Below are 16,181 nucleotides of genomic sequence, written 5' to 3'. Positions count from 1 at the left end.
ATGGGGACTCTAGACTCTGCCGTGGATTTTTGTCTCAATGTTCCCTGCATATGGAGATGTTGTCGGACTTGTTTCCTACAGAACGGTCTAAGGTGGCGTTCGTAGTGAGCCTTCTTTCAGGAAAGGCCTTGTCTTGGGCCACACCGCTCTGGGACCGCAATGATCCTGCCACAGCCACAGTCCAGTCCTTCTTCGCTGAAGTCCGTAGTGTCTTCAAGGAACCAGCCCGAGCTTCTTCTGCCGAGACTGCCCTGCTGAACCTGGTCCAGGGTAATTCTTCAGTAGGCGAGTACGCCATCCAATTTCGTACTCTTGCTTCCGAATTATCTTGGAATAACGAGGCTCTCTGCGCGACCTTTAAAAAAGGCCTATCCAGTAACATCAAGGATGTGCTGGCCGCACGAGAGATTCCTGCCAACCTGCAAGAACTTATCCATTTGGCCACCCGCATTGACATGCGTTTTTCTGAGAGACATCAGGAGCTCCGCCAGGAAAAAGACTTAGATCTCTGGGCACCTCTCCCACAGTATCCTTTGCAATCTACGCCTGGGCCTCCCGCCGAGGAGGCCATGCAAGTGGATCGGTCTCGCCTGACCCAGGAAGAGAGGAATCGCCGTAGGGAAGAAAATCTTTGTCTGTACTGTGCCAGTACCGAGCATTTCTTGGTGGATTGCCCTATTCGTCCTCCACGTCTAGGAAACGCACGCACGCACCCAGCTCACGTGGGCGTGGCGTCTCTTGGTTCAAAGTCTGCTTCTCCACGTCTCACGGTGCCCGTGCGGATTTCTCCTTCACCCAACTCCTCCCTCTCAGCCGTGGCCTGCTTGGACTCTGGTGCCTCTGGGAATTTTATTTTGGATTCTTTGGTGAATAAATTCTGCATCCCGGTGACCCGTCTCGTCAAGCCGCTCTACATTTCCGCGGTCAACGGAGTTAGATTGGATTGCACCGTGCGTTACCACACAAAACCCCTCTTAATGTGCATTGGACCCCATCACGAAATGATTGAATTCTTCGTCCTTCCCAACTGCACCTCTGAGGTCCTCCTCGGTCTGCCATGGCTCCAGCTTCATTCTCCCACCCTTGACTGGACCACCGGGGAGATCAAGAACTGGGACTCTGCTTGCCACAAGAAATGCCTCTCCCCCCCCTCCCAGTCCCGTCAGGCAAGCCTCAGTGCCTCCTCCCACACCTGGTTCCCCCAAGGCTTATCTGGACTGTGCCTTGCCTCCTCATGGCCCCCGTCCTGGTGACACCCTGCCCCGTGCCAAGCTTCACCCTCTGCCCTCCCTCCCCATTCTGGGCACCTCGCCCACAGTATCCTTTGCAATCTACGCCTGGGCCTCCCGCCGAGGAGGCCATGCAAGTGGATCGGTCTCGTCTGACCCAGGAAGAGAGGAATCGCCACAGGGAAGAAAATCTTTGTCTGTACTGTGCCAGTACCGAGCATTTCTTGGTGGATTGCCCTATTCGTCCTCCACGTCTAGGAAACGCACGCAAGCACCCAGCTCACGTGGGTGTGGCGTCTCTTGGTTCAAAGTCTGCTTCTCCACGTCTCACGGTGCCCGTGCGGATTTCTCCTTCACCCAACTCCTACCTCTCAGCCGTGGCCTGCTTGGACTCTGGTGCCTCTGGGAATTTTATTTTGGATTCTTTGGTGAATAAATTCTGCATCCCGGTGACCCGTCTCGTCAAGCCGCTCTACATTTCCGCGGTCAACGGAGTTAGATTGGATTGCACCGTGCGTTACCGCCCAAAACCCCTCTTAATGTGCATTGGACCCCATCACGAAATGATTGAATTCTTCGTCCTTCCCAACTGCACCTCTGAGGTCCTCCTCGGTCTGCCATGGCTCCAGCTTCATTCTCCCACCCTTGACTGGACCACCGGGGAGATCAAGAACTGGGACTCTGCTTGCCACAAGAAATGCCTCTCCCCCCCTCCCAGTCCCGTCAGGCAAGCCTCAGTGCCTCCTCTCACACCTGGTTCCCCCAAGGCTTATCTGGACTGTGCCTTGCCTCCTCATGGCCCCCATCCTGGTGACACCCTGCCCCGTGCCAAGCTTCACCCTCTGCCCTCCCTCCCCATTCCCACTCCTGTTGTACGGCCTTCCTTTGAGGAAACCCTTCAATCACTCCCGGTGTCCTCATCCCATGGGAAGCAGTTGCCGGACAAAGAAAGGGGGAGACCTAAGGGGGGGGGGGGGTACTGTTACGCCGAGCACTCCGGGTCCCTGCTCCTCCCCGGAGCGCTCACGGCGTCTCTCTCCCTGCAGCGCCCCGGTCAGACCCGCTGACCGGGAGCGCTGCACTGACATTGCCGGCGGGGATGCGATTCGCACAGCGGGACGCGCCCGCTCGCGAATCGCATCCCAAGTCACTTACCCGTCCCGGTCCCCGGCTGTCATGTGCTGGCGCGCGCGGCTGCGCTCTCTAGGGCACGCGCGCGCCAGCTCTCTGAGACTTAAAGAGCCAGTGCACCAATGATTGGTGCCTGGCCCAATTAGCTTAATTAGCTTCCACCTGCTCCCTGGCTATATCTACTCACTGCCCCTGCACTCCCTTGCCGGATCTTGTTGCCTTGTGCCAGTGAAAGCGTTTAGTGTTGTCCAAAGCCTGTGTTACCTGAACTCCTGCTATCCATCTTGACTACGAACCTTGCCGCCTGCCCCGACCTTCTGCTACGTCTGACCTTGCCTCTGCCTAGTCCTTCTGTCCCACGCCTTCTCAGCAGTCAGCGAGGTTGAGCCGTTGCTAGTGGATACGACCTGGTTGCTACTGCCGCAGCAAGACCATCCCGCTTTGCGGCGGGCTCTGGTGAACACCAGTAGCCTCTTAGAACCGGTCCACCAGCACGGTCCACGCCAATCCCTCGCTGACACAGTGGATCCACAACCTGTAAGCCGAATCGTGACACCTTCATCTATGAGAATTTGTCTATGATGTGGTAGGCCCAAAACAGCTTCTTCAACCTTCAGCACAGTCACTCACTTTTTCTCCCTGCACTGTCGATGTTTACTCAGTGTACTCAATAAAAGATATGAACAGTACAACTCCCGATGTGTTAATAGACTGTGTTTGTCTAGAACTGTAACATTAAAGGAGCATTACACTACTTTAAAACTGGCCCTAATGGCCACAATGGGGCCACATATGCCTTATGCCGTATGCCTTCGTATGCGCTCCCATATGTAATTCATTTCAATGAGCCGGCTGGAGTGAATCGTTCAGTCCGGTCGGCTCATTTTTGCGCCGTATGCACTTTTACAACCAGACCTAAAACAGTGGTTGACCACAGTTTTAGGTCCAGGGTAAAAGCCCATACAGTGCAAAAATGAGCCGACTGGACCAAACGTTTCACTCCGGCCGGCTCATTGAAATGAATTACATATGGGAGTGCATACGAAGGCATACGGGAGCGCAAGGTTTTAGCTCCCCTCTGCCGTAGTCGCTGGGAGAAAACGTGATGTGAACCCAGCCTAAAAGACATAAACGCTACAGTTGTAAAACAGTTTTTATGTTGTTAGCATAGTTACATTGTATTTGTCTTTAATTGTGACTTATTACAGATGTTATTACATATGTGCAGGATTTCTCCCCCCCCCCACCCTGCACTGTGGATGTTTACTCAATGTTCTCAAAATAACACATGATCGCTACAACTGTTTCTGTGTTATTAGCATAGTTACATTGTACTTGTCTATAATTGTGACTTATAACTGATGCCAACAGATGTGTAAGATTTTTTTTTTACCTCTTGAGCTGTGGATGTTTACTCAATGTGTTCAATAAAACACATGAAGGTTACAACTGTTTCTGTGTTGTTAGTTTAGTTACATTGTATTAGTCTACTAATTGTGACTTTTTACAGATCATTACAGATGTGCAAGATTTCTTTTATCTCTTGCACTGTAGATATTTGTGTTGTTAGCTTGGTTACATTTGTCTATAATTGTGAATTATTACAGATGTGTAGAAATTCTTTTTTCCTATTGCACTGTGAATGTTTACCTAGTTACATTGTTTTTGTCTATAATTGCGACTTACGACCACCAAAGGTCCAGATCTGTCGAAAAGGTTTACTTATTCTTTCTGGCAACTGTATATTTTAAAGCAAGCTTTTAAGATTTTATTTTGCATATAAAAATATACATTTATTTCCTGCCAAGGTCCCATGTGTAGTATCAGAAATGTTGATATTTCATACCTTTCCCTTTAACTAGGTCACATTTTATGGTTGAGAAGAATTTGCGTTACTTTATGATACTGTCTCTCTGTAATATATAAAGTCCTCTTTATCCAGACGTCCTATCAATTTAAATGTGTTTACTATTTTAGGATCCAGTACTGGAAATCAATGTTGCAGTCTAGTTTACAGCTATCTGATACATCTGAAGTGAAAGGAAAGGACGTACTTCTCAGCGTCTGGCCAACATCTTTTTTTCTCATCTCAAGAAGTCTCAGAGAAGCTTAACAGCCTAGTCTTACTCTCTTTTATTTAATATCAATTGCTTTGATTTCTATTTTGCAACTTCTATGAATAACCCTCTGCAAGGGGTATTTTATATTACTCTAAAATTCTTAAAGGGGATGACTTACTAAGACAAAACCTTTTCATGTATCCCATTAGGTCATATGGATGTCAAAGAGGGAAGTCACCCTTTGAAACTCCCATCAATGAGTGGACAGCTGTTAACAAAGCTACTTGCGGCTATTTTCTATGAGAAGAACCCAACATGAAAGATCACTTTACGATGGAATTTTGGGTGGTCTCCTGAAAGAGGAGTCAGTAGAGGTACAGTGAAACCTCTCCAAAAAACCACCCCCTTATCCAGACCAGATTATCAGAGACAGATTTTCAGTTCCACATTTGTTATGCATTCTTTGAGAAGACCCCCCGCCCCCCTTAGAAGAATTTTACAATGAGATTTCGCTGTATTTTAATGGCTAGTAGAGCTGGGCGGTATGACCAAAAATGTGTATCACAGTATTTTTTGTAACTTATGGCGGTTCCACGGTATATAATGGTATTTCTCCCCCCCCCCAATCATGTGACCCGCGAGCGCTGTTCTGCCCCCCCCCACCCAATCATGTTACCCGCCAGCGCTGTTCTGCTCCCCCCCCCCCAATTAATTATCAGCCCAGCGGGGTACTACTCACATAAGTAACCCGCAAGCACTGCCCTCCTCCCCTTTTTTGCGGGTCACCGGCGCTGGAACTCTATACTGTACGCCAGTGCCATGCTGGGAGTTGTAGTTTTGCAACATCTGGAGGTCCGCAGGTTGGAGACCACTGGCGTACAGTATAGAGTTCCAGCGCTGGTGGCCCGCAAAAAAGAGGAGGAGGGCAGTGCTTGTGGGTGACATATGTGAGTAGTACCCCGCTGGGCTGATAATTAATTGGGGGGGGGGGGGGGGGAGAAGAACAGTGCTGGCGGGTAACATGATTTGGTGGGAGCAGAACAGCGCTCGCAGGTAACATGCTTTTGGTGGGGGGGGGGGGGGGAGCAGAACAGCACTGGCGGGTCACATATGATTAGTTCCCCGATGTGGGGACAGCGCAGCGGGCTGATAATTCATTCATTCCCGAGGGGGAGGGGCCAAACCGGTATTGCGGTATGGGGAAAAATTCATATCGTGCAGCACAAAAATTTAGGTATTCGGTATGAACCGGTATACCGCCCAGCCCTAATGGCTAGCACAGTGTTTTCCAACCAGGCTGCCTTCAGCTACTGCAAAACTACAATTGCCAGCATGCCCAGACAGCCAAAGGCTGTCCGGGCATGCTGGAAGTTGTAGTTTTGCAACAGCTGGAGGCACCCTGATTGGGAAACACTGGACTAGTATGTATTACTCTTTTTACCCTGTAGTGGCCGCTAGAGGGGACATCTATGAGATAGCAGCAGTATACAGATAGAGCTGGAAAGGGATGTGTAACTACTATATAGCCTGATCCCATAGAGATAGCAGCATCATTCAGATAGAGCTGAAGGGGATGTTTAATTACTATATCGTATATCCTGATCCCATAGAGTTAGCAGCAGTATACAGATAGAGCTGGGAGGGAAGGGTTCTGATAGATGATAATATCACAGGATGTCAGCAAAACCAGGACTGATCACTTCCTCTGACAGCACTGCAATTTTCTATGGGCCAGAATAGTGATCACATGACCCAGTTACAGTAATGAAAGGCATGGATACAGATAGCACTGTGTCACTAATGATGATTGGGAAACAAAGTACTAGTATGAAGTACTCCTTTTCCCCTGTAGAGGCCGCTGGAGAGGTAATCTATGATTGGCCCAGCTTCTGGTAACAGCTGATCGCATGAGGTTTCTGAGGGAAGATTTTAGGTTACGTTCACACTAAGGGATCTCCACCTGGAGATATTTTGGGCAGAGTTTCCATCTGTTCTGTGCGCCATCTAAATCCTCAGGCGCTAGGATAGCGCTAGCACCATTGTTGGCAATGCAAGTTCACACCTGAAAATAGTTCAACGCTTGTGTTTGTGTCAGAAAACTGGCCGCCCGGTATGCTGACATATACCACAGCGTACTCCTGCCAGATTTAATGTCAATAGACTTAAATGGGTACTCTGGTGGAAAACTTTTTTTTTTTTTAAATCCACTGGTGCCGGAAATTTAACCAGATTTGTAAATTACTTTTAAATTACTATTAAAAAATCTTAATCCTTCCAGTACTTATTAGCTGCTGAATACTACAGAGGAAATTATTTTCTTTTTGGAACACAGAGCTCTCTGCTGACATCATGATCACAGTGCTCTCTGCTGACATCTCTGTTCATTTTAGGAACTGTCCAGAGCAGCATATGTTTGCTATGGGGGATTGTCTCCTACTCTGGACAGTTCTTAAAATGGACAGAGATGTCAGCAGAGAGCACTGTGGTCATGATGTCAGCAGAGAGCTCCGTGTTCCAAAAAGAAAATAATTTCCTCTGTAGTATTCAGCAGCTAATAAGTACTGGAAGGATTAAGATTTTTTTAATAGAAGTAATTTACAAATCTGTAAAAATTTCTGGCACCAGTTTCTACGGGAGTACCCCTTTAATGTAGTCTAAAAGTGACTACATTCAGTACATATGCAAACACATAGGGGGAGATTTATCTAAACCTATGCAGAGGAAAAATTGCCCAGTTGCCCATAGCAACCAATCAGATCGCTTCTTTCATTTTTAACAAGGCCTCTGCAAAATGAAAGTAACAATCTGATTGGCTGCTATGGGCAACTGGACAACTTTTCCTCTGCACAGGTTTTGATAAATCTCCCCCATAGTGTTTATTTTTATATTTTTTGCAGGCCTTAAAAGTATGTCTGCCTTCTCTTTTGAATACCATATAAAACAGTGGTCCCCAAACTGTGGCCCTCCAGATGTTGCAAAACTACAATTCCCAGCATGCCTGGACAGCCGTTGGCTGTCCAGGCATGCTGGGAGTTGTAGTTTTGCAACATCTGGAGGGCCACAGTTTGGGGACCACTGATATAAAAGCTGTATATGCCCGTACATGTACCAAACACTCTCTCCATTGAAAGCAATTAATTCAGTGGTATATGATGGAATATAGTGCAGCATAGGCTTCTATTAGATAATAATATAGAGGTTCTTGCATATACCTTGTGCTTACCTGTTTTAGCTGAGGTGGCAGGCTCCATATTGGATGTAATTCCATCACTGAAGTGATTTACTAATATTAGCTACATTTAACATGATTTGTCTGTCTTATCACTGCATCTGGTCATCTAGGCTGTAGGTGTTGGAGTCAAGTGAACTAATTAGACTGACAAGTTGGTTGAGGTCAGTTCACATTGTGTGCAGTTTTGACGCACATTCTTATTCGGACTGCGTTTTTTTAGAGAAATATTGTCATAGGGAGAAATTGATTTGAACTATAATCACAATTGAGATGTTTTATTAAAAACCTGAACTTCAGGTTGTGGTCGCACATTGAATTTTTACAACATTTTTGCTGTTTTTCCTGCGATTTTCCTAAAGCTTTGTAATAATGACACATTTTTACAGTGATTTACACAATTGCAATAAAATATCGCAATTTTTGCAAGTAATGCAATGTGTGAACACAGCCTCAGGAGAGGTGTATAACTACTATATACCCTGATACCATAGACATAGCAGTAGCAGTATACAGCAATAGCTGAAGAGGAGGTGTGTAACTACTATACATTTTGAGCCCATAGAGATGGCAGCAGTATACAGATAGAACTGGAGGGGTGGTGTATAACTACTATATATATACTGATCCCATAAAGATAGCAGAAGTATACAGATAGAGCTGGAGGGGAGGTGTATAACTACTATATATTCTGATCTCATAGAAATAGCAGCAGTATACAGATAGAACTGGAGGGGTGGTGTATAACTACTATATATCCTGATCCCATAAAGATAGCAGCAGTATTCAGATAGAGCTGGAGGGGAGGTGTATAACTACTATATATTCTGATCTCATAGAAATAGCAGCAGTATACAGATAGAACTGGAGGGGTGGTGTATAACTACTATATATCCTGATCCCATAAAGATAGCAGCAGTATTCAGATAGAGCTGGAGGGGAGGTGTATAACTACTATATATTCTGATCTCATAGAAATAGCAGCAGTATACAGATAGAACTGGAGGGGTGGTGTATAACTACTATATATCCTGATCCCATAAAGATAGCAGCAGTATTCAGATAGAGCTGGAGGGGAGGTGTATAACTACTATATATTCTGATCTCATAGAAATAGCAGCAGTATACAGATAGAACTGGAGGGGTGGTGTATAACTACTATATATCCTGATCCCATAAAGATAGCAGAAGTATACAGATATAGCTGGAGGGGAGGTGTATAACTATTATATATTCTGATCTCATAGAAATAGCAGCAGTATACAGATAGAGCTGGAAGGGAGACATATAACAAATACATATATATATATATATATATATATATATATATATATATATATATATTTATCCCATAGAGATAGCAGTAGCAGCAGTATACAGAAGGGGCTGGGGGGGGGAGAGGTATAATTACTATATATGCTGACCCCATAGTGATAGCAGCAGCAGTATACAGACAGAGCTGGAGGGGAGGTGCATAACTACTATATATCCTGATCCCATGGAGATAGCAGCAGCAGTATACAGATAGAGCTGAAGGGGAGGTGTATAACTACTACAAATCCTGAACCCATAGATAGCAGCAGTATACAGATAGAGCTGGGATAGGTTATTGATGGCAAGTGTGCCTGATATAGGGGGAAAAAAAACCTGAGGTGCTTCCTAAGTAACTGAGAATATAAAACAATATACACTAATATACATTCTGCACATCATTTCCCAAGATAAATTTAATCCCGCCAATAACCAGTAGTCAAATCCCTATAAAACCCCTTTGGTTAATATTCAGCTTCTCCTTCTTTCTTTTCCAGGGCAGCTACACTGTGCACTCTCCATTTTGCTCCCGTCTTGATCATGTATGCATTAGTCTAGTTTACTTATATTATTAAAAGTAAATTCAGATCACAATTGACTTTTCATCTGTATAACAAGAAGAGAGATATTTACCCTGACAGCCATTTCATTGTAGAAATTCATCTTCATAATAAAGTACGCTGTCTGCGGAAAGAAGAAGAGAGGAGAGAAGGGTGGCTTAGGTCTCGGCGACACTGACACAGGCACAGACGGACAGCGGCTACTATATATATTTTTTTTTTTTTTACACATAGAAGATAAGAAGAAAAAAAAAAAAAGTCTATACAAAATATATAATTGAAAGCCGTATCAAAAACTTTGGTGTTGAGGAGAAGACGGGACGGCTAATACATAATGCAGTCTTAACCAGAAAAATCTATGGCAGTCAAAGTAGGCGCTAATGGAGATATATGATCATAAAACGCTCTCCGCTGAGTTTGATAATCAATGGGGCTCTACTGAGGATAAAATAACATTGCAGAAATATTCACAAGTCCTGGTGACACGTAGCATTGTATGATTTATTCACTGAGAGTTCTCTTACCCAAAACTCGCAGAAACATAAAAGGAATTCATATTTCAAGACGTCTGGTTTAATGAAAAATTCAAAGATATGCCGTCTTCCGTCGGAATCCTTCAAGGATATGTATGCGGCAATGAAGCAAAAATGAGGCTTCCAACCATCTGTACAAAATGTTATGTACTTAGCTGCCATGCGAGTAATCCTTGGGAATTTTGTTTCATTTAATATTCATTTTAACATCATAAAATCATAAATAATTAGTGTTATTTGAATTGCCTAGCCTGATCCAAAGCAAATTGTCTGTGGAGAGCAGCAGGACTGGATTATTTATCAACAGTCTGGGCAATTAAGAAACAGTTGGCTGCAATATGTTATTTACAAATGAAGACAATGACGCCGCTCCCTCTCCAGCTCCCTCTATCCATTAGAGCCCCGGCAGCCGCGTTCCCGGCATTTAATCAATGGCGTATGGTAAATTCGGAAGGAAATGTGCCACCTTCAGCTTCCGAAAAGGGACAAGTAAAAAGAAGGGGAAGAGCGCTCCATAGCGTAATGCCGCTGGTCTCAGGTACAAACAGCCGATATAAGAACGACCCTTACCGAAGGCGGTCAACGATGGTCAGCGTGATGTGAGCAATGAGCATAGTCTGCAGCCTTCCCAGCCAGGTGAGCGATACCAAGAACGAACTTCAAGGATTGATGGGATTCAGCGGCGCTGACTAGGAGTAGACACGTCAAGTAGGTAAGAGAAGAATTTATTTAAAATCATGCAACGCGTTTCACCGCCCTTGCGCGGCTTCATCAGGCAACCTGAGGAAGCCACGCAAGCGCGGTGAAACATGTTGCACTATTTTAAATAATTTCTTCTCTTACCTACTTGACATGTCTAGTCAGCGCCGCTGAATCCCATCAATCCTGGAAGTTCGTTCTTGGTAAAAAGGGACAAGGGACGGCAAATATAAGTGTTTAGACAGGAGTAAGCTGCTGATGGAACCCTTAGTGAGAAACTGTGAGTGTACCGCAGGTGAAATTGTTTGGTACACCAATTACACTTTTGATGGGACCCTTAGTGAGAAACTGTGAGTGTACCACAGGTGAAATTGTTTGGTACACCAATTACACTTTTCCACTGAAAGTGTTTCATTTCCCTGCAGCACTCCCACAGGTAAAATTAGGTATTACACTCTTAAAATCAACGAGACTACCATCTAAGGCAGTTTTTCACAACCATTGCGCCTCCACTTCCAGCATGCCTGGACAGTCTTTGGCAATAGTGCCGTCCTTGTCTTATAGATAGGGAGCAGGAAGGGAAGCAAGTGGGAGCACACATCTCTCCCTGCTCGTTTTCATAATCAGTCAGGTGGTCTGAACACTCAAAGAACAATAAAAACTTTTCTTCTCTAGGACATGTAAAAAAAAATTCTTTATAGGTACGCTTTAAAGGTCTCTTCATAGAAAGTTACAACAGGCATTTTACATGAATAAAAGTAGAGCATTCTGTGTTTTTTTTATATGCCATAGGTCTCCTGCTACCTCTCTCTCTCTTTTGCTTTGTTTGGTCCACCAATTGTTGTTTATTTTTGCCTGTCCCTATATAATTGCCACAGACTGTAGAAACATGTCGGGCCATGTTTTTGCTTTTTATTCTAGGTGTTTATGCTATAATGAATATTTTAGTGGTGGTGTAATGAGGCTTGTTCTTTTCTGTGCAGTCCCATTTGGAAGGCTAGGAAGAGGAATCAATATTAGGGTCAGTGACAGATACCACCCTATTGTATCCTCACAGAAATGTCAGGAGCATTCTCCTACAATGGATGCTGACCAAAGATGGTAGCTCTGGTAGTTTCCTATGGGTTATAAACATGAGATGGACATGCTGTGGAACACTTCTGCAGGACATCCTTAGGAAATTCACAGGAAAATTCACAAAACAACACGAGAAGATTTTGATGCAGATATGTCTGAAATCTTAAATTAAAATCTGTACCTGTAGACTCTTCTTGGAAACTCAACAGCCAAATTAGCAAAGATACAATTTATGACAAATTTTTACTTTCCCAACTCTGCAAAAAAGTTTATGCTGCAGATCTAAAGATCTCTGCATGGAAAATGTCTTCATATTGGGATATGGAAAGTGGCTGAAAAGAGCTATGACTGCAATGGGCACCAAGAAATGTTTTATATTTCCCTACATTGTTACTAAAGGGAAAAAGAGGACAACATTAAGGGGTAGTCAAGCACTTAAAAAACAAATGGAGTGGTGGGTACAGCACTTATGAATATCCAGTGCTCCCATAGACAATGCCTGGAGAGCATCCCAACACACCACTCAGTGCAGTTGGGAAAGCCAGGCCCTGTTCTGGAGATTGCTGGAGATTGCGGGAGATCCAAGTGGTCAAACTGGGCAATCAGACACTTATCCGACACTTAACAGCATCACCCTCCACTCACCGGCCAGCCAGCAGATCCGACCTTTTCTCTGCATAGACTTATACAGAGAAAAGGGTCAGATTTGACTGACAGTTCGGGAGAGAGAAGCGCACTGCGGCAAACTCTTCCGGCTTATAACTCCTGATCGTAGTGATTGGTGCAATCATAAAAACATGTACAACTTTTGACACATCTGGGCAACGTGTCAAAAGTTGTAGTAAATGATAGTAACACTTTAAGTGCTGGAATATGCCTTTACCTTATAGTCAGGGTTCCTGTACTGCCCAGCAGTTGTCCTACCGGTAGCAAATTCTTGCCCATAGTGGGCAGTTCTATTTTTCATAAAGGGTGGTTCCAGCTACAAGTGAAGTGGGAGCTACAACCACTAGAGTAAGGATGGTCTGGTTCCTGGACCAACCCCTTTCTGTCTCGCTTTTACCCATTTGTTGGGTGTTGTGGTCACACCTGTTGTTGGAACTTCCCTTTTATTTGTCAGGCCAATGGCTGAATTGGAAATTTGCTTTCCCTACTCACACAAGTTACTCTGACCAGCAGGGGGCGACAATGAGGCATTGGAGAAAAGTGGCAATATAAAATCCCTTCTCCAGATATATCTGCATTAATTAAGCGCCTTAGCCATTTCACCCCGGAACGTTTCCTGCACCGCTGACCATATTATCATCTGGACTTGCTCTTTAACTAAAGGTTTCATTTGCCATATATCTAACATTAGAGCTTTTCATTGGTTTTTATCTTTTGCCTATTATGAATAGATTTCTCTTCTCATTGATTTTATTCATCACAGAGTCTAATTTCACAAACATATCATTGCGGTATCCTATACCGTACTGTATCCGGATCTGCAGGCGATGAATGACTATCTCAACGAATGCAGCTCCCTGATCTATGTTCTCATCTGTAAAGTGATTGAGGGCTGGTCTGGATTGGGCGCCTTTGTGGATAACAAGGAAATAATTTATGGGACGGATCAGGGGGGCTTATTAAATGCAGGGACGGGTGATAAGACGTGTTTACCAGCCAAGTGACGGAGATAAACCAACAACCGGGAAGGAAATACAGATCTTACCGCCACTTTAAGAAAATGGTAATAATTGAATGGAGACCTAACAATAATTCCCCCCACCCCCCCACACACACACGGAATCAGGCGAATCTGTATGTAAAAGGTACATTAAAGGAGACAGTGGCGTTTTGCATAGAACGGAGACCTGCAGAATAAATTCTAGCAGTCTAGCGATTATAATGTGATTAATGTTGTATTCTCTCCCTCCAGCAATATACAATGCGTTGTGTATTCATCTATTCAGAGATGTCCCTCTCTAGAAATCTCTAAAATCAGACGGAAGACTTATCTGTTTACACGCAGGCGTTTGATTAATGCACAGCCGATCCCGTGACATCTCGGAGTGGACGCTTCACTCCATGTCCCGATACCCGCTACATCTTAATAGTATGTTTTCCATCTCTGCTTGGTAGAGTTGTCTTGTATTGTTGAAACCGTATAAAAATAATATATATGTCTACTCATATGTATCCTATACATGGTGTAAATATATCAATATCAAAAAAATTCCTATACAGATGGATAGATGGATTCTCTAGTAGCTGAGGTGGCCCTTACAAGTTGTTGACTGAAAATTCATATGGCCGACAGTTAGCTCTTCTGGTTCCACATACACATGAACGCACAGAGTGGGGGCAAATCTCGCCAGGAACAAAAGGATCGGGCAATTGAAGTCTAAAATGCCTGATTCTTCTCTCCCCCGACATGATCTGTTTGGGGGTAGAGCTGGGAGGCCACTATACATTGGCTGACCATATTTCCTTGAGACAAAAAAAGGGAACATTGGGATAGCAAAAACAGGACAGGGTTATAGAATATATACATATATAGTTATAGGCCCCCAGCTCTGTGCCCCCATATATTGTATATAAATAAATACAGTGGGGAAAAAAAAGTATTTAGTCAGCCACCAATGTGCAAGTTCTCCCACTTAAAAAGATGAGAGGCTCCTGTAATTTTCATCATAGGTATACCTCAACTATGAGAGACAGAATGAGAAATAAAAATCCATAAAATCCCATTTGTCTGATTTTTAAAGAATTTATTTGCAAATTATGGTGGAAAATAAGTATTTGGTCAATAACAAAAATTCATCTCAATACTTTATTATATTCCCCCTCTTGTTAAGTGGGAGAAGTTGCACAATTGGTGGCTGACTAAATCCTTTTTTTCCCCACTGTATATTAAATAGTATATAGGCCCCTGAGCACACACACATATATATTATATATATATATATATTATAATTTATAGGCCCCTGGGCAGCTCTGTGCCCCTATATATTGTGTATTAGGGATCGACCGATATTGTTTTTATAGGGCCGATACGATAATCGGTGGAGGTTAGGGCCGATAGCCGATAACTTATACCGATAATCCGGTATAAATTATCGGCTATTTATCCCCCCGCGACACCGCTGCAGATCATTGATTTAAACTGGGCGCTTTAAATCAATGAACTGCAGTGGCTTTTGCGGTGCCATAGACCGCCGCCGCCACCCGCTTCTTCTCCCCCTGCCTGTCCGGGGGTCCTGAGTCCTATCACCGCCGCACCGCTCCCCCCACAGCCGCACCGCTCCGCGCCCCCTACCGCCCCACCGCACCTCCCCGGCCCCATTGCCTCCCCCATCCCCGGTTTTATAATTACCTGTTCCCGGGGCCCGGGGTCCACTCTACATCTGGCTCCGGTGGCATCCTCCTGAGCTGTCACTGTGCGCACTGACGGTGAGGTCACGTCGCGTCACTCGTCATTGCGCACAGCATAACGCAGGATGCAGCAGGAGCCAGAAGTAGCGTGGACCTCAGGGATGAGGGAGGCAATGGGGCCGGGGCGGTGCGGTGGGGGGTGCGACGTGGTGCGGCGGGTCGGGGGGGGGGGTGCTTTCGCGGTGCGGTGGGGGCAAGGCATTATTGGCTTATCAGCATGGTCATTGCCGATACCGATAATGCCCAAAATCGTGATTATCGGCCGATAATATCGGCCAAACCGATAATCGGTCGATCCCTATTGTGTATATATATATTAAATAATTTATATGCACCTGGGCAGCTCTGTTTCCCCATATAGTTGTAGGCAGCCTCTGAAGGCCCCAATATAGTATAGTTTGTTATAGGCCCCAGGTCTGAGCCCCCACTATCATGGGTCCCATAGGCCGCATTCCCCCATACTGCCCAGGTGCTTCCATGATCCACTGCTCCTCCGGCATGACTGGACCATAATAGTAGGACCCCGGGCCGGAGGAGCAGTGGAGCACGGAAGGTCATCCCGGTGACTGCCAGGGTACAGGCTAGCAGCGAACTCTCCTGCCAGTCCTGACTTGTTGATGGTTCCAAATGGTGCCCAATGAACCCTGTTGATACCCAAAGAACAAAAAGATGGGACAACTGAAGTCGAATATGCCCGATCCTTTTCCCCCTAACATTAACTTTTATACAGTCACGTGCATGAAGACCGAGTGGAATCATTTTCCCCACTAAAATCAATCAAATAAAAATGTGTCAAAATGGTGCTAGAAGTAAAATGTATGCTTATTTGGTTTCTTGCATTGAACAAGAACATAATGATGGATATTTCAAAACACAGCGGAATTCAAATTATTTCAAAACAAATACAAGTTAAAATTTGTTAGAGAAAGTAAATAGAT

The 16,181-nt window shown here is 44.8% G+C and overlaps 1 protein-coding gene across 2 annotated transcripts in view; it reads right to left on the bottom strand.

The window, feature by feature from the left end:
* Positions 1–16,181, bottom strand: part of SPATA17 (spermatogenesis associated 17) — a gene marked incomplete at its 5' end in the record, with an annotated part of 239,616 nt that overhangs the window by 215,774 nt on the left and 7,661 nt on the right. The window contains 1 exon segment of one of the 2 annotated variants that reach the window (XM_056568353.1): positions 9,594–9,644. Coding sequence (XP_056424328.1) covers positions 9,594–9,644 — 51 coding nt within the window. 2 annotated transcript variants of the gene reach the window in all.

The sequence above is a fragment of the Hyla sarda genome, chromosome 3, assembly GCF_029499605.1.
Source record: "Hyla sarda isolate aHylSar1 chromosome 3, aHylSar1.hap1, whole genome shotgun sequence".
Classification (NCBI taxonomy): domain Eukaryota; kingdom Metazoa; phylum Chordata; class Amphibia; order Anura; family Hylidae; genus Hyla; species Hyla sarda.
This window is presented reverse-complemented; position numbering and strand designations above follow the sequence as displayed.